The 24768-nt window shown below is 53.3% G+C and overlaps 1 protein-coding gene across 8 annotated transcripts; it reads left to right on the top strand.

Moving 5' to 3' along the window:
* The first annotated feature begins 168 nt into the window (after positions 1 to 168).
* On the top strand, positions 169 to 24321 carry Map7d1 (MAP7 domain containing 1). 8 transcript variants are annotated; one of them, NM_001347198.1, is made up of 18 exons: positions 169 to 471; positions 14121 to 14471; positions 14639 to 14707; positions 15611 to 15774; positions 16351 to 16465; positions 17856 to 17966; positions 19210 to 19332; positions 19429 to 19592; positions 19716 to 19855; positions 21393 to 21721; positions 21970 to 22165; positions 22252 to 22390; positions 22491 to 22595; positions 22842 to 22895; positions 23081 to 23123; positions 23222 to 23312; positions 23427 to 23620; positions 23722 to 24321. In NM_001347198.1, exons 1-18 carry the CDS (start codon positions 426 to 428, stop codon positions 23730 to 23732), a joined length of 2445 nt encoding a protein of 814 aa, NP_001334127.1. In that variant the 5' UTR covers positions 169 to 425; the 3' UTR covers positions 23733 to 24321. The 8 variants fall into 8 exon arrangements, with proteins under 8 accessions (NP_001334127.1, NP_001139442.1, NP_659190.3 ...); NM_001379091.1 differs by having other exon boundaries at positions 184 to 471; positions 16351 to 16456; NM_001145970.1 differs by lacking the exon at positions 17856 to 17966 and having other exon boundaries at positions 16351 to 16456.
* Positions 24322 to 24768: the final 447 nt, after the last annotated feature.

Here is a 24768-nt window from a genome sequence, read left to right as displayed (position 1 = left end):
CAGAAGGAGCATCGTGAAGTTCCGGGAGCTGCATCGCAGGGCGGTGTCGGAGCCCTCTGGTTGTGCCCGTGGTGGCTCCGTACTCCATCACTGCGGGGGCGGTCATCCCCCGCGCACTTGGTACATTCGGAGAGGCCAGGCCCAGCCCGGGCGGTACAATAGGGTTGGGCCGCGACCAGGACTGGGCCGGCGCGGGGCAAAGGAGCAGAATCGCGGTCGCGGAGGACCGACCTCGGGTAGCTGGCTACTCAGAGCTTCGTTAGCCACCGGCCTCTACCTCTCCCACTCGGAACGCCGCCGCCTCTGGGTCTTTGCCCGCTGGGCGGGCCGGGCGGGATGCGCCGCGGGACCCTGGTCCTGGCCTCCGGCCGTCGCCGCCGTCGCGGCTGAGACCCTCCCCCAAAACCTCCAGTGACGCCGCAGCCATGGAGAGTGGCCCGCGTGTGGAGCCCGGCCCGGGCGCACCCGCAGGTAAGCCGGGAGCCACACAAGAGCGAGCCCGGAGGGGGACCGAGTAGCCGCAGGGCGGCCGAGGATGAGGCTGGCGGCTGGGCGGGGACCCCTCCCCCCCGCGCCCTCTGACCACTTAGAAGTTTAAAAATAAAGGCTGTGGCCGCTGCCGAGGCTCCGGGCCACGGACGCATCTTCTGACAGCTGCCTCCTCCCCCCAACCTCCGCGCCGGGAAGCACGGGGCATCGGGATCCGTGGGAACCCGGCTAGGGATTCGATGGGGTGACCCTTCTGCCGCAGCCTGGTGCTATCCTCTCGTCCCCACCCCCACTCTCCTTCGAGATCCACCCCAGACTCTGAAGATCCTCTTTTACTGAGCTGGAGCTACTGTCTTCTCCATCCTCCGCGGGCACGTGTGACCTTAGTCTTAATATGTGTGTTAGGGTACCAGATTCTCAGGTCTGGAACTATGCATACCGAAGCTAGGCCCTCGTACCCCCACGCCCAGGCCCTGGCCCAGACCTCGCCCCCACCCCATCCGTCCAGCTGCCGCGCAAAGGGCCTGTTGCTGTTGTGGGCCGACCAGGAGGGGAGGGAGACGAGGGGGAGGTCTTTAGCGGTGGCTGCCAAGTAACCCGCCGGATAAAGGCGAGGGGGAGGGGGAGGCGGTATTGTTTGGGGCGCGGGTGGGAGCTGGGGAGTGGGCCGCCTTCCCAAAAGCCAGGCCTACTTCAGAGCCCACCCAGTCTGATTTGGGACAGGAGTGACAGAGGTCTGCCGGCACCACGTCACTTCTTTGGGCCGGACTCTGTAGAATGAGGTGACCGCTCAAGGATGGCACTCCCTACATGCCACATCATTCCCTCAGACTGAGGGTTTTTGGATGCTTTACACACACACACACACACACACACACACACAGAGTCTCAATGCCCTAGACCACCAAAGCTCTCCTTTCCACCCCTCACCCCACCAACCACCAGTGTTCTGGACTTCTGCAAACCCCATTCTATCTGGGAGCAGCTGACGAGGGGGTGGGGACAGAATTCTGGTTGGGCCCCGTGTTGGAGGGAGGACTCTTTCTTCCTGGAAGGGGAGGGAAAAGCTTGATTACTGAGGACCCAAGTCCTGATCCACTCACACAGTCATCCCCACATTTCCAGAGAGTTCCCAGCCTAATCCTGTCACCTCCCTGCCCCCTGGGGTGTGGAGCCCCGGATTGAGAGCATCTATAGGGGTGGAGAGCACCCAGGATGAGGTGGGGGCTGCTTGGCTGTGGGTGGGCTCCTCCCTGTGTCTTCGTGGTGCTTGGTGGGGATCTATGACATGTAGGTGGAGATTGGTGGGCTTCTGGAGGTTTACAGACTGTGCTGGCAACGAGGGTGGTCCAGTTTGTCTTGGTTCCACGGAGCCTGAGAGGGGACACCTAGGGAGGCCCAGCCTGGTCTAGCCATCTGCTTACTGGTATTTTGCACCTGAGAGTTCATGGCACTGGGGTGTGCACGAGAGCCCAAATGAGGGCAGGGACACAGCCTTAGCCGGGGCTGGTTTATAATTAGGGCACTTGGATGAGTGGCCCAGACTGTGTATGGGGGCAGGGGTGGGATGCTTGGCTGTACTTGAGGGCCTAGGTGAGTGCGGAAGGCCACATGCAGAGGTCTGGATGAGAAAACTCTTCTATTCACAGGGATCTAGATGGAGTTACAGGACAGGTTGGGTCAGGATCATGCCTTGTTTCTCTATACATTGAGAATCTGAAAGTGACCAAAGCCAAGACTTCCTGAGAGTAAATGACAGGCCCATAGTATGCGCCGGGGAGAATATGGGGCAGTGGTCCGGGGAGAATATGGGGCAGTGGTCTAGGGCTCTGAGTGTTGGTGACGTGACCCTGCTTTCTTCAGGTGCTTAGTTGTACACCGAGCTGTAACAGACAGCATGGGGTAAGGGGACAAGGGTGGCATCCCCTTTAGAGTCAGAAGGCCTGGATGGAAATCCCAGACAGCTGTTTCCTGACTAGTGCCCTGGACCTAGGGATTCTGTTCCCCGGGGAAAACATGGATCAGGGTTTGCGCTGTGAGCCTCTTGTGGTCGATGGGCGATGATGAACCTAAAGGAAGCTGGCATGCAGGCACCAGACACCCTCCTTAAAGTGTGATTACCATTATTGTGGTTAGGCTCATTACAACTGGTGCCAGTGGGGAGGCGTGAACTGTGGGGGAGGGCGGGGATTGGGAAGCAGCTCAGAGTGTAGACACTAGAATCGATGAGTTCCACGTCATAACCTCCACTGGACGATGGGGGGGGGGCTGTTTCTTAACCCAAATCTTAAGTTTTTCCATCTAGAAAGTAAGAATAGTGCTAGAAATGACCCCTTAGGGGCACCAGGCTCTTTAACTTAGCCCCTGGCACACAGTTAGTACTTGGTCAATGCCAGCCTAGGCTTGTGTTTTATTGATATCATTTCTAATTCTGTCAGAGGTCTGAGGACCTCAGATGGACCCCCCATTAGAATTGAAAGGGGGAGGGGGCTGGAGAGATGGCTCAGCGGATAAGAGCACCGACTGATCTTCCAAAGGTCCTGAGTTCAAATCCCAGCAACCACATGGTGGCTCACAACCATCCGTAATTAGATCTGACATCCTCTTCTGGTGTGTCTGAAGACAGCTACAGTGTACTTACATATAATAAATAAATACATACATATAATAAATAAATAGAAAGAAAGAAAGGGGGAGGGGTTGGTATAAATAGGGCAGAATACCAGGCGAGGGACACCTAGACTGATGTGAGGAGCTGGAGGGCACCTGGACAAGAGAGAAGTTCTCCTTGGCAGGAGGAGAGAAAACAGGACTCGGGTCTCTGCACATTGTCCTGTGGCCCCACCATGTGACAGCAGGGTGCTGGTTGCGCTGAGGTGGTGAATGCAGTCAGTCAGAACCTATTCTGACTTAGATGGGGAGCAGATGTGTTCTCTGAAGAAGGGCAAGCACCATGGTTGCCTGCCAATGTGGTGCCGCAGAGCATGGGCTTTGTGGCACACCCCGTAGAAGTTGGGGAGACCGGCCCAATGGACTGCAGATATCCATGCAACAGCCAACATGGTTGATGCCTCCCACTGCCGGACAGTCCCCCTCACTGGACTGGTGGGCTCAGTGTGAGGCCTTTAACGAGCCTCTAATGTGAAGTCACGCATATGCAAATGAGGAATAAGGACATAGGCCAGCTTAGCCCTTCTCCCCCTGCGGATGGCCACTGGCTACTAGTGGGGCAGAGGTAAGCAAGCGAGCCGGAAGCCCGAAAGCAGGGCCCCAGACCAGCGTGGAGGCTCTCAGAGCAGTTAGTAGTTAGTCTCAAGTCTGACTGAGCTTGAACGGAGGCCTTAAGCATGGGAGTCATGTCCTTGGGTCCCCTCTGGGCCAGGGAGGGAGTCCATGAGCGAGGCAGGCTTAGATAATGTAGCTTTGTTGGCTGGTGGTAGCTCTGCCTGGCACCCCGGGGCACAGCCTCCAGTGTTTTCTCCATCACCTCTCAGCTGTAGCTCTTCCCCCAAGGGAAATGGGGAGCTTGGAGTAGGGAACATGATATTGCTGATCCTCCTGAGTTGTCAGGGGAGACGTGGACCTAGGGAAGGAGGTGATTCCTTGGCTCTCTAAACCCCCATTTCTTGTTCCTGTCCCTGTCACCCACCATTTGTTCACGACCTTCACTGTGCCAGGGCAGTGTCCTCTCTCCTTCGTTCCTCATGACAACCCTATGAGGAGGGACTCATTTTCTCCCCATTTTATAGATGAGACCCAGAGAGGTAAGGGTGCTCGCCCAAAGCCACATAGCTAGGAACTGGCAGCCTCAGGAGTTGACGATTCAGCACCAAATCTGAATACAGAATCATCGTGACCAAGCAAGCCAGTGACAGGGTCTGGCCACTTCTCTTCCAAAATGTCCTTCTGTGGGCCTTGTGGTCCACGGTGCCCCCTGTCGTTTCTCCTGGCAGACACTGGTCGCTCGCTATGGGTTCCCTGTGAATCCTGTCAGGTTGGAGGCTGAGTAAATTGAACTCTAGTGGTGAATGATAGTCTAGCTCTAGCTAAAGTTCTCCAGGCTATGGGCTGGGGCTGAGGGAGGGACTCGGCCTGGGCCGCTGGATGGGGTCATTTCCTGCCGCCTAAAATAACAGGAAGTGGGTGCTCCTGATTGGAGGCTAGGGAACAATGGCCGCCAGGCCTGCCAGGGCTCTCCTTCAGAGCCTCTGTCTCACTAAGGCTGCAGAAGCTTCAGCCTAGCTTCAGGACCCTGCCTCCTACCTCTGGGGGAGGCTGGCCTTTCCCAGTGTACAGCTTACAAAACTGCCTAGTTCCTCCAGGCCAGGCTATGCTGCTCTTTAGGAACACCTGTCCTGGCCCAGCATCCAGGCATCCCCCGGGCGTTGTCCTTCCCAGCCATCACCTTCTCCCAGCCCAGATCTTTCCAGGAGGAGAAACCTGGGAACACCCCTCACCCCGTCCCATAGCAGTGAGAGCAGATGGGACAGTTAACCTGACTGCAAACCCCACCTTTATCCTTCACCAGCTGTGTGGCCCTAGCAAGTGTCTTAATTCTCAGAATCTGCTTCTCTGGTTTGTAAAGTGGGGTAATAGTATACCCCCTAAGGATGGAAACAAAGGATGAACTAATGGACATGGCACAAGCCTTGTGTACATTTCTGTGCCTGTGAAGTTCTGAATCCCATGTCTCTTATCTGAGAGAGACACAAGAGTGGCTTGCCCATCATTGTGTGCACCCTTGTCTATGTGGTCTGCTTTCTCTCTTGGGTTCTCTCTGTCTCTGTGACTTGCGCTCGCTCGCTCTCTCTCTCTGTCTCTCTCCTGTCTCTGTGTGTGTGTCTCTTTTTGTCTCTGTCTGTCTGTCTGTCTGTCTGTCTTTCTCTGATGTGTATACCTGTCTTTCTTTGTCTTTGCTCTCTCCCTGCCTCCTGTCCTCATCTGCCAGGTCTAATGTTGACACCTCAGAAGCCATTTCGCGATCTGGATAACTTAGCTGTCTGTCCTGCCTCCTTTGCATCCCGCTCCAGCCTCCCTATTGCTCCCCTCCCTCCCAGGATAAACGTGCTGCTTCCCTCAGCTCTCACTTGACAGACTGCTCTGCTCTGCCTCAGTGGAGGTGGACCTCCCTTCCACTCCTTGGTCTGGGGCCTCACTCCCTGCCTCCTGTTGGCCAGCCTGGGCAGGAGCCTGCCTACCCTGCATTCCTGAGCTCTTAGCTCAGGGCCTGCCTGCCCCATCTGCACCCTTCACTTTTGTGGGGGAACCTCCCTGGGGGAGCCAGCCAGTCACTTCCTTCTTAGGGAGCAGACAGGAGCCTGGAGAAAGGATGTCATGACACCAGGCAGGAACAGCATGACATAAGATTTTGTCATCAGGTAACACGGGGTTCAAACCCTACCCCCGACACAGCCACGCTAGTCAGTATGACTAACAGTTAACTTACCTGTGAAGGAGTAGGGGATATTTAGTACTTTCCCTTTAGGGTAGTCACAAGAATCGAGTGACATAAGAGAACATAGCTTAGGACTTGGCAGAGGACAGCAGGGCCTTCATACAGTCCAGACACTTAGGGTTTAGAGAGACATCTCTGCCCGGAAGCACCTTGGAGGTCCTACTCTCTACTCTTTTTTGCTTTTTGATTGTTTGTCTTGTTTTGGGTTATTGTTTGTTTGGTTGTTTGTTTTGGTTTTGGGTTTTTTTTTTTTTTTTTTTTTTTTTGAGTCAGGGTTTCTCTGTGTTGTTTTGGCTATCCTAGAAATCGCTCTGTAGACCAGGCTAGCCTCAAACTCAGAGATTCCCCCTGCCTCTGCCTCCCAAGTGTGCTGGGATGAAAGGGCATGCGCCACCACTGCTCTGCATTTGCTTTGTCTTTTAAGACAGGGTTTCTTGTAGCTGAGGCTAGCTTCGAACACTTGAGTCTCCTGCCTTCACCTACCAAGTACTGGGACTATAGGCATATACTACCATTCCTGGGTGACTACACAATGTATAGGTAGTTTCCCACCATAGGTCTGTCCATCCGTTCTTCCATCTGTCCATCCGTTTGTCCATCCATCCATGTATTTAGGTGTTCACTGAACGAACCCAGGGTTCCTATGTTTGTTGGGCATGCCCTGCATGTACTACAGAGAGGACTAAGGCTCGGCCTCTCAGTGAGTTTTCCACTGATGGGTGCAGATGGCAGGCAGGCAGGCAGGCAGGCAGGCAGGCAGGCAGGCAGGCAGAAAAGTGAGGCTGAGACCAGAGCTGTGAAGGACCATTAGCCCAGTCGGAGTTAGGGCAGCAGAAACCTTGTCTGAAAGGACTACGAGTGGGTAGCACCCCACACATGCAGCAGATCCACTGGGGACTTGACCCCCATCTCTCAGCAGACCCCAATGATGTCAGAAGTCCATTTAGGGGCTCCTGGAAAGAAGGGGCCTTCTGACATCACCACACAACCAGATCCTGCACCTTTGCCCTGCAAATGTTTTTTTTTTTTTTTTTTTTTTTTTGTGCCAAGAAATAAATACAAATTATCTACTGCTTATCCAGTTCTTAGCAAATACTTGTGGTGGATAGCAACACAGCAGAGGGAAACTGGCAGTGGCTGAAGCCTCCCAGCCTGGCACAGTCCAAAAGCAAGATAAGGTTAAGTAACCTAAGATCATATTTGATTGAGGTGAATAATCAGAAAAGAATCAACCATATTGTATAGATAATTAACCCAGGAATTAATTTGGCTTAACACAGGTTGTTCCAGATAATGCCATCCCGGTGACATTTTGTCAGGGTTGGCAGAATTCTGAGGGAATATCTGTATTCAGGGTCAGTAGCCTGCCAGGTCACAAAAGTAGTTCCAAGCGTCCTGTTTGCCTCTTGAGAAGTTTTTCTTGTTTGGCTGCTGGAGTAAACATTCATTATTTTTGTGAAAGTCTACCTGAGTGCCTTTGTCCAGGGAGCCTCCCAAACTCTGTTATGATGAGAGTCTTTTCTTCCTTTCGATGTTTATCATTTCAAAATCCATAGCCACATATCTGTTTGGTTTTAGTTAGTTTGTTTGTTTGCTTCTCGTTCTTTTGACGGGGACTCTCTATTATATAGCTCTGGCTGTCATGAACTTGCTTTGTAGTCCTCCTGGCTATCCTGGAATTGACCGTGTAAACCAGGCTGGCCTCGAACTCACAGAGGAGAGCTGAAATGAAAGGCGTCTGCCACCACATCCAGCAGATCTGTTCTTTGTGTTTCCTTCTCAGGCACCTGCTCTAGGCTAGGGTGGCCTCCTGGTGTGGCATTTCATTGTCATTCAAAGCTCTTTGTGACCGGCTCCTTAAACGTGGCATTGTTGTAGCTGCTGCTGCTGCTGGAGCAGTGAGCTAAGCAGATGTGGGTTCTGACAGTCTGACAGCACTCCAAAGAGACGCTGGGAAGCCACAGCTGTGTGTAGTAAAGGACATTGTGCCACTCAGAGAAGCCAGGGAAGGCCTCTCGGAGGAAATGGCGACTAAACCAGAGGAGAAGCAAGAGTTAACAATGGAAAAAAGGGACAGAGCAAACGCCCTGTGGCAAGAAGGAGCTTGGACGGTTGTCAGACTTTAAAGAGAGGTCTGTGGGTAGAGTTCAGTGGGCAAGCAGGGATTTAAAGGGATAGGGGAGCTGGCTTTAAGACTTCACCAGACTTGGGGACTCAGCTCCAGCATCTCACCTGTATCCTCAGGACAGTGGGACACCATTGAGGTTGCGAGTTCAGTGGGGAGCAGAGTAGGGGTGGGTGAGGTAGAGCAGGGCTCTGAGCTCCTCCAGGTAAGAACTGGCCATGCTTTCTGCCAGGGTGGGGCTCCGTCGATTACCAAGTGTTTATAGGGCATATAGGTCCCCAGATCTGTTGATGCTAGAGATAAGATGAGACAGTTGTCCCCCTGGGGGATCATAGGCCGGTAGTGGGGATGTTGTTAAGATGGGGTTTGTGAGCCAAATGCGTAAATGCACTGCTGTTGTCCCAGGTTTTCAGGAGGGTGGCTGGAACTCCCGAGGTGGACACCAGCAGCCTAGGCCACATATGATGCAGGACCCTGCACTGAAGAGGAGGCTTTCTGTGGTGACCAGTTCTAGAAGATCCTGCTTTGCCAGGGACATCAGAGCTCACTGATCTCTGCCCCTTCCCGCTCTCATGCCTCGGAATAAAATGATTTTTACCACAAAATAATAAGACAAATGTGAATGAAGAAAACAGGGGACTGGAGAGATGGCTCAGTAGGAAATTCTCTCTGCTGTTCTCCTAGAGGATCAGAGCTGGTCCCAGCACCCTTGTCAGCTGGCACACAACTGTGGGGACTCCAGGGCATCCAGGGATCTCTTATGGCCTGCATGGACATATGTCTGTCTGTCTGTCTCTCTCGCACACACGCACACACATTTTTAGAAAATCACTAAAAGGAACAGGGGAAGCTTGCTGACACGGGTTTGGAACCCCAGTTACTCAGCTGTCTGGAGCAGCAGAGCTATCAAAATTTCAAGGCCCGTCTGGGCTCTAGAATGAGTTCAAAAGTCAGGCTGGGCAACTTAGTCAAGCGCTGTCTCAAGATAAAAGTCACAAAATCTGAGGGCACAGCACAGTGGTAGCGTACTTGCTCAGAGTGTCAGCGGCTTCGGATTCAAGCCCTAGAGAAAAAATGTCCTTAATGCTTACGTAGAGCATAGTTTATTATTATATGTGTATGATATGTGTGCATACACTGACATAGCATTCTATGGGATTCAGGGATGAAACTCAAGTTACCTACCAGGCTTGTTCAGCAAGTGTATTTACCCACTGAGCTATCTCACTCCGCTTGTAGTTAAGGCAGACCTCACTGAGACACGAGACAGGTGGGGTTAGGGAATGAGCCTAGTTGCATCTGGAGGCAGTCTTTCCTACAGAGGACTTGCAAGTTGCAGCCCAAGGCAGAGAGGGGCATAAGGGACTGTGGCTGGAGGGTCTGAACTCCGGGGAATGGGGGACAGGCGCCCAAGAAGTAACAGGCTTCCGAGGGAGAGCCACAGAATGGGGTGGCCCCTTGGGGTTCTCATCTTCGTGAGATGGGGTGTGTTGGGGATTTCAGGGAAATGGTGATGTGATCTGACTTACTGTTAATCCATCTCCCCTGCTGTTGTGTTGAGACAGGAGCTAGGGGGTGGAGCCAGGAATGGAACAGGGCTGGGCCAAGGCGATAGAATGGGAGGCTGTGAAAAGTGATGGAACTTGGGGTACATTCTGAAAATACAAGCCCAAAAGATTTGCTGGAATTAGACAGTGTGAAATGACTCAGATCTGAGGAGCTGCCGTAGCTGCGCTGGGGAGACCTGAAGTGGGGGAGTGGTTACATGTGGGGTGTCTATGAAACATCCCGGGTGTTGGGTAGGGAGTTCCAGGACTGAAACTGGTCCTCCCTCCGGGGAGATGTCTGGGCTGGAGAAACAAATTTGGTTGCTGTCAGCACAGGGATGATGTCGAATGACATCACCTCAGAGTGTGGGGACAGAAAAGGTAAGCTCCTGCCTGACAGCCCTGGGGCACAGGACAGCATGGAAAGGTTAGGGAGTCAGGGAGGGGCCGCCAGAGACACAAGTCCCAGCCAGCAAAGCAGCCGGGAGAGCCCAACCCTGAAGTGTGTCGTCTCGGTAGCCGAACAAGACCAGGGCTCCAAGAAGCACCACAGGGTTGGCTGTGTCTGTGTGGCAGGTAAGAAAGAGACACGGAGCCCATGCCTTAGTGGCCTGGGAGAGGTCTGGCAGAGGGGACGTGGAGGACTTCTTCAGCACAGGTAGGTGCTGCTTGAGGAGACAGAGATGGTGTCCACAGTTAACATTTGTACCAGCAACTCAGGACCCAGAGGCGGGAAGCTCAGATCGGAGGTTCAGGGTTCCCACACAGAAGGATCAGCCTGTCCACTCTATAGCCAGAAACTTGAACTGCACCTGATGCCCCACTCTTGGCTTCTCTGCTTCTCAGTATTTGGGTCCCACTTAGATACCCACAGTCTTACCTGGTGGGTGTGATTTGCCTGGGTGTAGACAGACACCCGCCTACCAATTTCCTTGCAACACCTGTTAGCTCATACAGGTGCTTGAGGAAGGATCCTACATAAGCCTCACCCTTGGCCTTTAAGCTAAGACTTACCCACCCAAGCTTTGGCCTCGGACAGCCCTGAGTTCAAATCCTCCCCCAGCAAATATGACTTTTATGACCCTGAGTAAATCCTTTCAGGGAGGACCTTTGCTTGCCCCATGGAGTGAGCAGCCAGGCCTCACTGTGTGGACACTACTAGTACTGGGTGGGGAAGTTAGTTAAGGAATTTGCACCTGGCTAGGAAGGGACCAGGCATACCTGAGGCTGGTGTGAAGAGCTGGGTCACCTGTCGTAGGCCTGGCCTGGCAGGGTTGACGGTTATGAGGGAAAACATTGCTTCAGCTAGGGCTCTTACCTGCAGCCCAGGAAGCAGAAGAGGAAAGAGGAAGGGAGGAAGGTAGAAACTGGGGTGGTAGTGTAATTAGCTGCCTACCATCCATCCCTCATACTCTTCTACGCTGATGGTAGAGATCGGTGCAGAAGAGCCAGGACCAGTGGCTCTCAGTCTTCCTAATGCAGGGACCTTTTAATACAGTCCCCCCCCCCCCCGCCCCCAGCATAAAATGATTTCATTGCTACGTCATAGCTGTAATTGTGCTGGTTATGAATAGTACTGTAAATATCTGATATGTGACCCCTGTGGGCATCACAACCCATAGGTTGAGAACTGCTGGCCTAGGCTCTGCCAGTGACCCTGGGTTCAAATCCACATTGGGTCCCTTACTAGCCACAAGATCTCAAAGTTGGATGTGGTAGCACATGCTTGGAATCCCAGCATGGAAAAACAGGAGGCCAGAGAACAGCAGTTCTCACCAGGCCAGGCTAGACCTCCTAGTGAGAGAGTCCCTGTCTCAAAGGAAACAAAAAGGACTCTCCCTAGCCTGTGCTTTGCTTTGCTTTCTCTGTGTTTGTGAAAGAGATGTTAACATCTTCTTCATAAACAGTGAGGTTAGAACAGGTCATGTAAAGAGAGGATAGCTTTCCATGTAGGAAGCACTCAGTATAACATGAATATTAATGAATATTGAAGGTGGTATATGCTTTTAGTCTTAGCACTTAGGAGACAGAGGCAGGAGGATCTCTGTTAGTTTGGGGACAGTCTGGTTTGCAAGTTCCAGCACAGCCAGGGCTACATAGAGACCCAGTCTCTCTCTCTCTCTCTCTCTCTCTCTCTCTCTCTCTCTATATATATATATATATATATATATATATATATATATATATATTCATGCATATGTGAATCTCAATGGCTAATCTCACAATGCTGTGGCCTAAGTAGTAGTCATGCTTTATAGAAGAGCAGCTGTAGCACACAGCAGGTTGACAACAGTTCAGAGTCACTCAGTCTTCGGGAGAGCCAGGATCCATGCTTGTATCGGCTGGCTTTGAGCCCAAGCCATTAGATGCCTACCTCCTAGATAAGGAAGGATATCTAAAATCCCAAAGTCAGTTCCCTGGGGTGTCTCCTCCCTGCAAACATTTGTCCCAGGAATGAGGAGTTTACCCGTCCTGAGAGCCAGAACTCCAAAACAGAGGACTTTGTGTGGCAGGGGTCCTGTGATACTGCCTGTCCCCATCTGTTGATACTGTGTCCTCATTCTCTGAGTGGCCTGAGGGTCCCTGCAGATGATGTAAGGGCTCAACCTGAGAAAAGTTCTCTCTGGGAGAGCTGGAGGTGACATAAGACCTACAGAGAGATGGGAGTAGGCTTGACTTTACTGGGCTCCTTGGACCCATTTCACGCATGGGAAAACTGAGGTTTGGCATGTGAAAAGCCTTCCCCTCTGTCTTGAGATGGCAAAAATTAGAATGAGGCTAACATGTTTTTTACCTGTCCTCTGGTGTAACGTTTAACAAGTTCTCTTTCAGGGTTGGGGATTTAGCTCAGTGGTAGAGCACTTGTCTAGCAAGCACAAGGCCCTGGGTTCGGTCCTCAGCTGGGGTGTGGGGGGAGGCAAAATAACAAGTTCTCTTTCTGAAGCAGGCTGGTCTACAGTTTGTTGTGTAGCTAGGCTGGCCTGTTTGCAACACTTCTCCCTCAGCCTTCCAAGTGCTGGAGTTACAGTTCTGTGCCACCATGCATGGGTGTGTGAATTTAACACAGGCTTACTTCAAACTAATTATGTAGTCAAGTTGGCCTTGAACTCATCGCAGTCCTCCTGTCTTAGCTTTCCTAATATTACAGGTGTGTGCCACCACAATGTTTAGCAAGATTCATATCGGCGGGGTTTTTTGTTTGGTTGGTTATTTGGTTTGGTTTTGTTTTGTTTTGGAGACAGGTTTTCTCTGAGTAGCCCTGGCTGTCCTGGAAATTGCTCTATAAACCAGGCTGACCTCAAACTCACAGAGATCCACCTGCCTCTGCCTCCTGAGTGCTGGCATTAAAGGCGTGTGTCACCATTGCCCACTGCCCAGCTCCGATATTCATACCTTATTCCTTTCCTTTGTTTTAAAGATTTATTTTTATGTGTGTGAGTATCTTGTCTATGTATGTGTACTACATGGGTACCTGGTGGCTTTAGAGGCCAGAGAGGTCATCAGATCCCTGGGACTGCATTAGAGATGGTTGTGAGCCACCATATGAGTTGTGGGAACTGAACCCAGGCCCTCTGCAAGAGCAGCAAGTGCTCTTAACCACTGAGCCAGCTCTCCAGCCTCAGATCTTCATATCTTTAAGGAATAAATCTGAGGGTGAGTAGGAAGAAAAGGTTGCAGATAGACATATCTATAGCTGGCTGTGTACCCCACTGATGACTGTGGCAGTGCAAATATCCCACAGGCCTTTGCCCTTCCTCTTAGCTGGCCCCGTGTGCCCAGCCCTGGTCTACTCTATGAACCAGACTTTGGGTTGGAGAGTGTGCCCCGAAGCAGAGAGGGTGGATGGGCAACAAGATGGCTCAGTGGGTAGAGCACCAGCCTCAGAGCCTGGTCACCTGAGTTCCGTCCCCAGGATCCACACGGTGGAAGAAGAAAGCCAACTCTCACAAGTTCTCCAACCTCCACACACGCCGTGGCATGTCCCCTCATGCATACCCACACCCACATATACATAAGTGAATAAATGTAATTCTGTTTAAAAAGGAAAGAGAAAGAGAGGCCCAGTTGGTGCTATAAACTGGTTCTCTGTTTTTCCAACACGCCGTGCTCCGTCTGCCCCTTGGCAGCTAGCTCTCCCCTGCCAGCCACTTTTCCTTGCTCTGCCAACTCCAGCTCACCCTTCTGATAGCAGCTCAGTGACACTTGTTCGTGTTCAGGTTGACCATGTCAGCTGAGCTATGCTGTATGTTGCTCTTCCCCCTGCAGCCATGTGTCTGCCCTCCTGGAGGCTGAGCTCCCTAGAGACAGGAATCCTGATTCTTCCTCTCACCATTATGCCATTAATATCTGGGATATATGAGGCCTGGCACATGGATAGAATATCCGTGAGTGAATGAATGAATGAATGAATGAATGAATCCACTGGACAGGGCAGATTGCTGTGTGAACTGACAATACATATGTGGATTCTGACCCTCCCTTCTCTCTTGCACTGATCTTTCAGCTGTGTTAGCCAGGATCCCCCAAGAGCCAAGACCGTCTCCGGAAGGTGACCCTTCCCCTCCTCCGCCGCCAACACCGATGTCAGCCTTGGTTCCTGACACTCCCCCAGACACACCTCCTGCCCTGAAGACTGCCACGAATCCTAAGCAGCTCCCACTGGAACCAGGGAATCCCACAGGGCAGATCTCACCTCAGCCAGCTCCCCCACAGGAAGAATGCCCGTCCTCAGAAGCCAAGAGCAGGGGCCCCACCCCCACAGCCACAGGACCACGGGAGGCCAAGCCTTCTCGAAGAAGCAGCCAACCATCCCCCACCACAGTGCCAGCCTCTGACAGCCCTCCTGCCAAGCAAGGTGTGTGACCTCTGTCATCAATGTCAGACCCTGTGGTTTGCTCACTGGTGGAGTCCTCCTTGCTGTGAGGATGAGGATGGGAAGGTGGGGTGGGGTGAGGCCTGAAGGGAAAGCCTGAAGCCAGTTTCCCCAGGAGACCTTTTGACTCTGTCCTTCCCTCTGCTTAGATGTAAAGAAGGCAGGAGAGAGACACAAGCTTGCCAAAGAGCGCCGAGAAGAGCGGGCCAAGTACCTGGGTGAGTGTTTACATGGCATTATCGTCTCTTCGCCATTCCTCAGCCTGCCGAGAATAAATAGTGCAGACCCTTCTGGAATACCATGTGTGTGCTGATCTCACTTAGTCCACTCAGCACATTTTAAGGAAGAATCAGGTCGGAAAAGATGACATCACTTGCCTAAGAGCTAGTGAGCAGCTGAGATTCAGGCCCAGACCCTGTATCTTACCTAAGATCCGTGCTCTGAACCAGTGGTGCTCTGAGCCAGTGATTCTCAATACCCAATTGTAGCTGGGCGTGGTGGCGCACGCCTTTAATCCCAGCACTTGGGAGGCAGAGGCAGGCGGATTTCTGAGTTCGAGGCCAGCCTGGTCTACAAAGTAAGTTCCAGGACAGCCAGAGCTACACAGAGAAACCCTGTCTCGAAAACAAACAAACAAACAAAAAAATCAATATCCAATTGCTGAATATCAATAAATATCCTGTATATCAGATATTTACGTTATGACTCATGAGAATAGCAAAAGTATAATTATGAAATAATTTTATGGTTGGGGGGTCACCACAACATGAGGTGTCTCACCAACAGGAAAGTTGAGAACTACTGTTCTTTACCACTATATACTACTATATGTTGAAACTATCCAGTTGGCCTCCGGATCATGTACAGGGGTGGGGTGGGGTGGGGTGTCACACTGGTGAACTCATTTATCGTCCAGCCAGTGTGGGAGACATTTCCTTAGGCCTGTCTCCATGGAAACTCTGAAATACGAACGGGGCATCTTGAGAGTGGAGGCTTCTTCACAGAGACAGGCAGGGAAGGGGACTGCCCAGGTCTGAGGTACCCGACTGTCGTTGGGAGCATCTTCTGGCCCAGGCCTGCCGCAAAACCCCTCAGGTCATGCCCCTTCGTTCCCACCTTAGCGGCCAAGAAGGCAGTGTGGTTGGAGAAGGAGGAAAAAGCCAAGGCGCTCCGGGAAAAGCAACTCCAGGAGCGCCGCCGACGGCTGGAGGAGCAGCGGCTTAAAGCCGAACAGCGCCGGGCTGCCCTGGAGGAGCGGCAGAGGCAGAAGCTTGAGAAAAACAAGGTACGGTCTTAGCAGTCTCAACAGAGTCCCCACAGGTCTTCAGGTCTAGTGTAGCGCACATCCACACCCACACATGTTCCCATGTGTTCTAAGAACCCCAACTGCATGCTCTGTGACTCTGTCCCTGTGTGACAATGTCCATACAGATACATTTGCTCCCACATGTGCCTGTGACACATCCACCATGTAGATAAAACCTAGTTTGAGCACTGTTGAGGCTTTGGAAGACACGATAGTCCAGTCCTGTCTGGTAGCCTCAGCCAAGAAGGACATGAAAGCACCAAGATCAGGACCCTCAGTACTAGGGAGACCCTGCCCAGGAATCCCAGGCAAAGAAGAGTCCCACCCATCCTCAGAGAAGCAACTCATACACCCAGGAAGTGACTCAAGTCCATGGGGAAAAAAAAAGCTCTCCAAGAACTCGGATAGGGATCTATCACACATAGGCTTGACTCACAGCCAAGTCAGGAACTTTGGTTGCCTGTAGTGAGTCAGGAATTGCTTAGGATTGGGGAGGACTTTCTCCAGGTATGGTGGCTGATCCTGAGCCCAGATCTTTTTCCCATTGGCCCCCAGGAGCGCTATGAAGCAGCAATCCAGCGGTCAGTGAAGAAGACGTGGGCTGAGATCCGGCAACAGCGCTGGTCCTGGGCAGGGGCCCTGCACCACAGCTCCCCTGGACGTAAGACCAGTGAGTGGGCTGGAAGTGCTGGCAGACGGGCGGGTGGGTAGGTGGGCAGGGCTGTGGACAGGAACACTATACACAAGGCGGTCGGTCGTTCACTACTCCCTGCACCAGGTGTGTCTTGCTTCGTGTGACTTGTGTCTTCTGGAATGGTCTGTAAGCCAGACCATCCTTTCCTAAGGCCTTCCACTATCAAACCAGAAATGGATACTCTCAACTCGGTTTGCTCCTCAAACCTCTGTCGTCTTAGGAGTTGCTAAATGCTTCGCTCCTGTCAGTTACTGTTCGTTGATGATATATAAAAATATATATGATATATAAAGCCATATATTGATATGACTTTAATGCCCTGCAGACCTGGTACTTAAAAAGAACTGCCATCCTCTGTTTTGGAAGGTAGTTTTTTTGTTTTTTTTGTTTTTTTTTCTGAGTTTTCTTAATAGGTACATTCTGGATTTTGGTCTGCTTCCTTCCTGGCATGTATATTCATTCCACTGTGCTTGGCTGTCTTTATACAAGGACAAGGTTCTGTATTTCATGGATCTCGCCTGCCATGTGTGCTCATAGATGTCTTGTGTAGCCCACTCTGTGAGGCTGTGTTTTGGAATTGCATACCTCAGTGAGGACTCCTAAGTCAGACTTAGATTCAAACTCTGACCTTGTGTGACCTTTAACTTCTCAAACCTCACTCTCTTCATGTGTGAAATGGGGGGAATCCCAGCACTGCTTGCCTCCAAGGTTGTAGGCAGATGTTTGGAGGATCAAGTAAGGTGACATGCATGTGGTACCCAGCACAGTGTCTGGCCCGTGGTAAGCAGTCATCAACTGTCACGTTAGGTTATTTCATGTTTCTCTGTGCATGTCTACATACATGTGTGCATGCATCCGACACCGTGTATGCCTGTGTTTGCATGTCTTTGTCTCTGTGTGTCTGGATAAAAATGTGGGTATGTGGATTTGTGCAAGCAGCCGTGAGCTCTGTAGGTCTTCTGTTTAGGAGCGTTTTTTGCATTGTCCCAGTATGTGGGTGTTGTATCCATAGCGCCTTGGCTGGGCAGTGTCAGCAAGTGCCGATGTCGGGTGGCTGTGGGGAGGGGTGCAGCACCCAGCCCTAGGCAATGGCTTCCTTTGGTCTGGCCAAGAAGGCTGTAGTTCTAGTTTCCCACCATTTCCTCCCTCTGCTCCTTTTCCATTGGCTCCCTCAATCAAGGTTGTTTCTGATCATCTTCCTTGTCCCCTCCCTCTCCCAGGGCCAAATCGAGCCTCTTCCCCATCCTAGCCTGCCCGCTCCTTCCTCTCCCATCCTGCCCTCAGAGCATCCTGCATGGAAGGCCTCAGTGCCCCCCCTGGCTCCCGTCTGGCCCGGCCCTAATGCCGTGTGTCTTTTCCCCTCCAGGTGGGAGCAGGTGCTCCGTGTCGGCAGTAAACCTGCCCAAACACGTGGACTCTATAATCAACAAGCGGCTCTCAAAGTCCTCTGCCACGCTCTGGAACTCCCCCAGTAGAAGTAAGAGAAGGCTCAGCCTTCCCCCTCCAGAGCCCCTTATAGCCAGCCCCCCGAGAGCTCAGCAAGAATACTCATCCCTGGAGCTCTCCCTATGACTCCAGGTCCAGCCCTGCTCTATTCCACCCAGGGCTCTGTGCCCTTTAGGGGAGCCAGCATTTGGGTCTGGACCCTCCCAGGACATAGCAGTGTCCTGTAGGAGAAACAAAGGACAATGGCCTAGAGGACAGAAAGCCTGGCAGGGGCCTCAAGAGGTTAGGCTAGGGACTGGGGTGGTAACAGGCAACCAGCTTTCTCTCTAACCACAGCTAGCTGGCCTGGGCCAACCTTAGACAGGTGGCTTTGCCCCCATCTGTCAGGCTAGCCTGGATACAGGGTGAGGGTATTCTGGCTCCACCCTGGAGGGCCGTGCAACCCTGCCATCTCTGCCTTTAGAGCACCTGCTTTGGCCTTGGCTGGGTCCAAAGTTGGGACCAACCAAGGTGGCACAGCTCCTGCGTTCCCACCATGCCCCGGTGCTTACATATGAAAGAACCATGGTTAAAGTTATTTATAAAGTTTCTCCAGCTTTTATTTGGTTGCTCTGTTGCCTAGCAACCAAATCAGCTGCTGTACCAACCCCACCTGACTGAAGCTTAAAAATAACCCAGCAGCTGAAGGGACAGAGTGGGGTGGCCTAGGGCAACCAGGCCCTCTAGCTGCCTCTGTCTCACACTCCTAACGGCTGGTTGGAGGAGCACAAGGACCCTCACTGCCCCAAATCTAAGAAGCATGCCTCCCGCAGGCCAGCATGATGAAAACAGGAGAGGCAGGCCCTACTGTGGGACCTGGGAGAGGGCAGTTGGGTCTTCCCTAGATCCTATTATGGCTCCTTCCTTTGCTCTCAGTTTTGAGCCCTCTCATCTGGGGAGACTGGTAGGAGGCACTCTTAAAGTGGATGCAGGGTGTTGGCCTAGGGAGGTTTATTTTTTTCTTCTCTGGTGTTGGGAATTGAACCTAGGGCCTCTTGCATGACAGCCAAGCGCTCTACCTCTGAGATATATTCCCAGTCCCTCGCTCAGTGTGTTGTTGCCTGTGTCTGCAAAAGGAGCACCAGATCTTAGGAAAAAATAAGCGTGACCCCGCGTGACTTGGGGTGGGGGTAACAGTCCTCTTGAGAGTCCTTGGGCTCATCGTGGGTTCAGTGCCTCGTCTCCACCATCTGTGCCTCTTGTGTTGACCTGCTCTGTCTGATGTTGTCCCCCAGATCGCAGCCTGCAGCTGAGCGCATGGGAGAGCAGCATTGTGGATCGTCTGATGACGCCCACCCTCTCCTTCCTGGCTCGGAGTCGCAGCGCGGTCACACTGCCCCGCAACGGCAGGGACCAGGGTAGGGGCAGCGGCCCTGGGAGACGCCCCACGAGGGCCCGGGCAGGGGCCAGCCTCGCGCCCGGGCCACACCCCGACCGCACTCATCCCTCTGCAGCCGTGCCAGTGTGCCCGCGCTCGGCCTCCGCCAGCCCCCTGACGCCTTGTAGCGCCCCTCGGAGCGCGCACCGCTGCACCCCGTCCGGGGAGCGCCCAGAGCGGCGCAAGCCCGGCGCCGGTGGCAGCCCCGCGCTGGCGCGCCGCCGGCTGGAAGCCACGCCGGTGAGTGGCCACAGCTAAGGTGGGAACAGGCTGCCTCCAGGCTGGAGTGCGGGCTCTGCTAACCTAACCTAACCTCTTCTTCTCCTCCTCCTCCTCCTCCTCCCTTCCATCCTTCGCCTCCAGGTGCAGAAAAAGGAGAAGAAGGACAAGGAGCGGGAAAACGAGAAGGAAAAGAGCGCCCTGGCCCGCGAACGGAACCTCAAGAAGCGCCAGTCGCTGCCAGCGTCTATCAGACCTCGGCTCTCCACCGGCTCTGAGCTCAGGTGGGCGGGGCGCTGAGCTCAAGTGGGCGGGGCTCACCTCACCTGGACTTTCACTCTTGTCAATCATTCCCAAGTACTTTTTAATAAGAGCAGATTTTTCCGTGTTCTTGTCTCTCCATTTCTCTTTTTCTTGATTTTTTTTCCCTTTGAAACAGTCTCCAACTCCTGAGCCCTCACCATATTCTTACCTACATGAGTTTAGGACTAGAAATAGATTCCCGGGCCTCCCACACGCTAGGCAATCACCCCCATCACTGAGCTATATACCCAGTCCTTTCAGTATTTTGTCTTTGGTTTTTCAAGACAGGATTTCTCTGTGTACCCGTGGCTGCCCTTGAACTCTAGCTGTGGACCAGGCTAGCCTGGAACTCACAGTGATCTGACTGCCTCTGCCTCCCAAGTGCTAGGATTAGAGTCCTGTGCCACCCTGGCTCCGCCCCTTTTCACTAAGTTGCCCAGCCCTGAACCTGTGGTCCTCATAGTTGCTGGGGTTACAGCAGACCTGTGCCACCGCACTTTCTCAGTGTGTGTGCATGCATAGGTCAGAGGAATCAGCTCTCACTCTACCATGGAGGTTCAGGGATTGAACTCAGGTTGCCAGGCTCGGTGGCAAGCGCCTTTGCTTGCTGAGCCATCTCGCTGGCCCTTTTTTGTTGAGTAGAAGTATCTTAACATCCTAGACTGGCCTGTAATTAGCTCGATAGCCAGTGATGAGCTCGGTTTACGATCCTTCTGTCTCTTCCTCCCCCCAAGTCCTGGCATTAGGGGACTGTGTGCCGGCTCAGGCAGCATGCTACCAACTGAGAAACATGTCTACACAAACATTTCAACAGAGCCTCTTGTTTTGTTGTTTGTTTTGCTTTTAGGAGGCAGGATCTCCTTTGTAGCCCTGGATGCCCTTGAACTAATTGTGTAGCCTGGGCTAGCCACAAACCCTAGCTTTCACTTTTTCTTTTTTCTTCTCTCCCTCTTCCTCCACCCCTCCCACCCCCCACCCCCACCCCCACTTTCCCTAAAACTCAAGAATCTAAGTAAGCAGCTGACCGGGTGCTCTAGGTGCTGAAAATACTCTGGTAGGCTAAACCATGCCTAGTGTTTGCTCTACCAAGTGTACATGCTGTGTGTGGGGAAGGCAGGTGTTAATCAAAATCTCTCAGGAGTGAACTTGTAATTGCAAGCCGAGATAGACGCACCAAGAGGAAGTGGTAACACTGAGTGATGAGGTGGGATACAACCCAGCCTGCATGTGGAAGGCAGCATGCGGAGGCTGAGGCCGGTGAGAGGGCGCAATAAGCAAACCTTTGCTGTGCACGCCTTGTACCCTGAGTTAAATCCCTGGAATCCATGGAAAGATGGAAAGAAAGAAGCACTTCCACGAAGTTGCTTTCACACGCATGCTCACACATGCACACTACACTCTCCACACGATATATATATTTTTTTAAGGGAACACTTCCCCAAAGAAGTGGCATGTTGGGGGAGGGGCGTGCCTGCCCAGGTGCTCTGCCTTGCTTCTAACCCTTTTCTTCTCTCTTAGCCCTAAGTCCAAGGCCCGGCCATCCTCTCCCTCTACAACCTGGCACAGACCTGCCTCCCCCTGCCCCAGCCCAGGACCAGGACATGCCCTTCCTCCAAAACCACCATCCCCCCGAGGCACCACTGCATCACCCAAGGGGCGGGTTCGGAGGAAGGAGGAGGCAAAAGAGAGCCCCAGCCCGTCGGGGCCTGAGGACAAAAACCACCGCAAGAGTAGAGCCGCTGAGGAGAAGGAGCCAGCTGCCCCAGCCTCACCAGCGCCCTCACCGGTGCCCTCGCCCACCCCAGCCCAGCCTCAGAAGGAGCAATCCTCAACACAGATCCCTGCAGGTACACAGGAAGTGAGGGTGGGCAGGGCAGAGATGTGCCAGCTTTTCCTATGTCCGGGAAGTGGGCCAACAGACACTGGTCACAAGGGACAGGAAGAGGGACCTCCTCCCAGGTCTCCGACACCCGTAATGGCAACAATTGAATTGAATGCGTGCATAGCTGAAGTCCTGAAAGCATGGGGGCGCACAGGGCTGATGGAGGGGCCTGTACTGGTGTGTACTAACTCCTGGTCTTGGATCTTCCTCTAGAAACTGCTGTCCCGGCTGTCCCAGCTGCTCCGACTGCCCCTCCTACCGCTGCTCCCTCGGTGACCCCTAGCAAACCCATGGCGGGCACCACAGACCGAGAGGAAGCCACGCGGCTCCTGGCTGAAAAGCGGCGCCAGGCTCGGGAACAGAGGGAACGCGAAGAACAGGAGCGGAAGCTGCAGGCTGAAAGGGACAAGTGAGTGTGACCTCGGGGACTGTGAGGGTCCCTAGAGTGCCTGAAGAAGAGGCGCAGACCAAACTTGAGTTTCCTGGGTCCTCCAGGCGAATGCGAGAGGAGCAGCTGGCCCGGGAGGCTGAAGCCCGGGCTGAACGTGAGGCCGAGGCGCGGAGACGGGAGGAGCAGGAGGCTCGAGAGAAGGCGCAGGCTGAGCAGGAGGAGCAGGAGCGACTGCAGAAGCAGGTGCCCAGGCGGGCGGGCAGATCTTGGCTGGCAATCGGTGGGCTTGCCTGGGAGGGAAGGCTGAAACAGAGAATCCGAAACTTATGGAGGCCTTTGGCAGAAAGAGGAAGCCGAAGCCCGGTCCCGGGAAGAAGCTGAGCGCCAGCGCCAGGAGCGGGAAAAGCACTTTCAGAAGGAGGAACAGGAGAGACAAGAGCGAAGAAAGGTGTCCAGGGCAGATGGGACCTGGGGGCGGGGCCTTGCCGGGGCGGGGCCTGGCTCCAGCTCCAGTTCTTGGAAATTAATTGTACCTGTGAACCAGTGGGGCCCAGGCTTGGATTTGTAGAAGATCGGATAAGGAAGGACGGGTGTGGGTTGGGAGGGAACTGAGCTCTAGAATAGGGCCAGCAGGTGGGAAGTTGAGGACTAGGTCTGGGTTTGAGCCTAACTGATGTGGGGCCTCCTCCAACAGCGGCTGGAGGAGATAATGAAGAGGACTCGGAAATCAGAAGCCGCCGAAACCAAGGTCAGGATTCTCAGGTTGGGGAGCGGGAGTTGGGGTGAGGAAAGGAGGCTGCAGAGAAGCCTCCAGAGCCGAGGAAGGATACAGTGAGGGAGGCTCTTCTGTGTCTGGGCCAAAAGGGAATTCAGTTCCGAGGTCAACGGGACCACATAGCCCTGGCACCTGATAGCTCTTCCTTTTCAAACCAGAAGCAGGATGCAAAGGAGACCGCAGCTAACAATTCCGGCCCAGGTAAAGCCACCACGCATTTTCTTTGCCCTGGTCACCCCTGTGCTCCAGTTCCACCCTTCAACATCCCCTAACTGATGGCCATTTCTTTGCCGCCATAGACCCTGTGAAAGCTGTAGAGACTCGGCCCTCTGGGCTACAGAAGGATTCTATGCAGAAAGAGGAGCTGGCCCCCCAGGAGCCACAGTGGAGGTACCAGCTCCCAATCCCAGGGACTCCCAGGCCAGCAGCTGCAGGCTAGAGCTGTGGACTCCTCTGGGCTTCCCAGGGAGGTGAGGTGTTAACCCTGAACCCCTACATCCACAGCCTGCCAAGCAAGGAGATGCCAGGGTCCCTGGTAAATGGCCTGCAGCCTCTCCCAGCGCACCAGGAGAACGGCTTCTCCCCAAAGGGAACCGCTGGGGACAAGAGTCTGGGTCGCACAGCAGAGGGGCTCCTCCCATTTGCAGAGGCAGAAGCCTTCCTCAAGAAAGCAGTGGTGCAGCCTCCACAGGTCACAGGTGGGGACTCTAGGGACCCTGGTTCTGGCACCCAGCTGCATCCCACCCATCCCTGCCTGGGGCTCCCCGGGCCTAACCTTTATCCCTCTCCCTTCCCTTAGAAGTTCTTTAAGCAAATTGCCTTGGACCGAGGTGCAGCTGTGAAGGTTCCTCCATATCAGCTCGTGGGTGTCTGGAAGAGAAAGAGACAGAACAAAGATGGAAGTGGCCTGGTGGACCCCTGGGGGCAGAGTTCCTCTTTGTTTTTAATCCGCACCTTACAGACTGGTGATGTCTTTGGCTGAAAGCAGGACTGCCCCTCAGTACATCCGTGTGCTTACACGCTCGGACACCCATCTTCCCCATACACAACACACACACACACTCATAGCCTCTCTGGTCTTCCCCCTGGGGAAGGACCACTTGTAGTATTTGCCTTGGTTTGCTGGGGTACAGTGGATGTGAATACTGTAAATAGCTTGTGCTATGTGGAAGAGGCGGGTAGGGTACAGGAGGCAGAACCCCCCTCCCAAGTCTCCCTGGGCAGATCTTCCTCTATTTAACTGTAACCGAGGGGGAACCCAGGTCTGGGAATGGAGGGGCACCTCGGGCCACACAATACTGGTTGCTTCAGGGGTGATGCCCCCTGTCCTCGCCTGGAATCAGTGTTATTACATCTGATCAAACTTCTCCGGAAATAAAGGGAGAAAAATTCTGCCAAACCTACGTGTCCTTGGATCTGGGGGAGGGGGAGGGGGAAGAGAGGTACAAGTAGGTGACCTGAGCTCTGAGACCTTCAGGAGCCTGGGGCTGGAGGCTGCTACACCCTGATTGGTGTAGCAGTCCTGGCCTCCCTGTGCTATGGTTTTTTTAGTTTGGTTATGAATTCCTTCCTTTATTTCCTCAACAGATATTAATTGCTGTGCGTAACCTAGAAGTACAGAACTAGGGAAAGGCACAGCCTCTGTGCGTGTGGAGTTTCTACCCAGACAGCGAGCATCACAGAAGCTGGGCTTTCTGCTCAGCATCCCTCTGCCCCTTATTCCTGTTCACTACAACCCTGACCTCTCCAGGTACCCAAGTTCTTTCCCAGTACCAACTCACCTTAGCAAAGGTGGCACCTAGCCCACCTCTGGCCAGTGAATTATGACTTCGGTGACCCAAAAATG

The sequence above is a fragment of the Mus musculus genome, chromosome 4 (genome assembly GCF_000001635.26).
Source record: "Mus musculus strain C57BL/6J chromosome 4, GRCm38.p6 C57BL/6J".
In the NCBI taxonomy this organism is placed as follows: Eukaryota; Metazoa; Chordata; class Mammalia; order Rodentia; family Muridae; genus Mus; species Mus musculus.
Note: the sequence above shows the minus strand (reverse complement) of the source record. Positions and strands in the feature narration are given on the sequence as shown.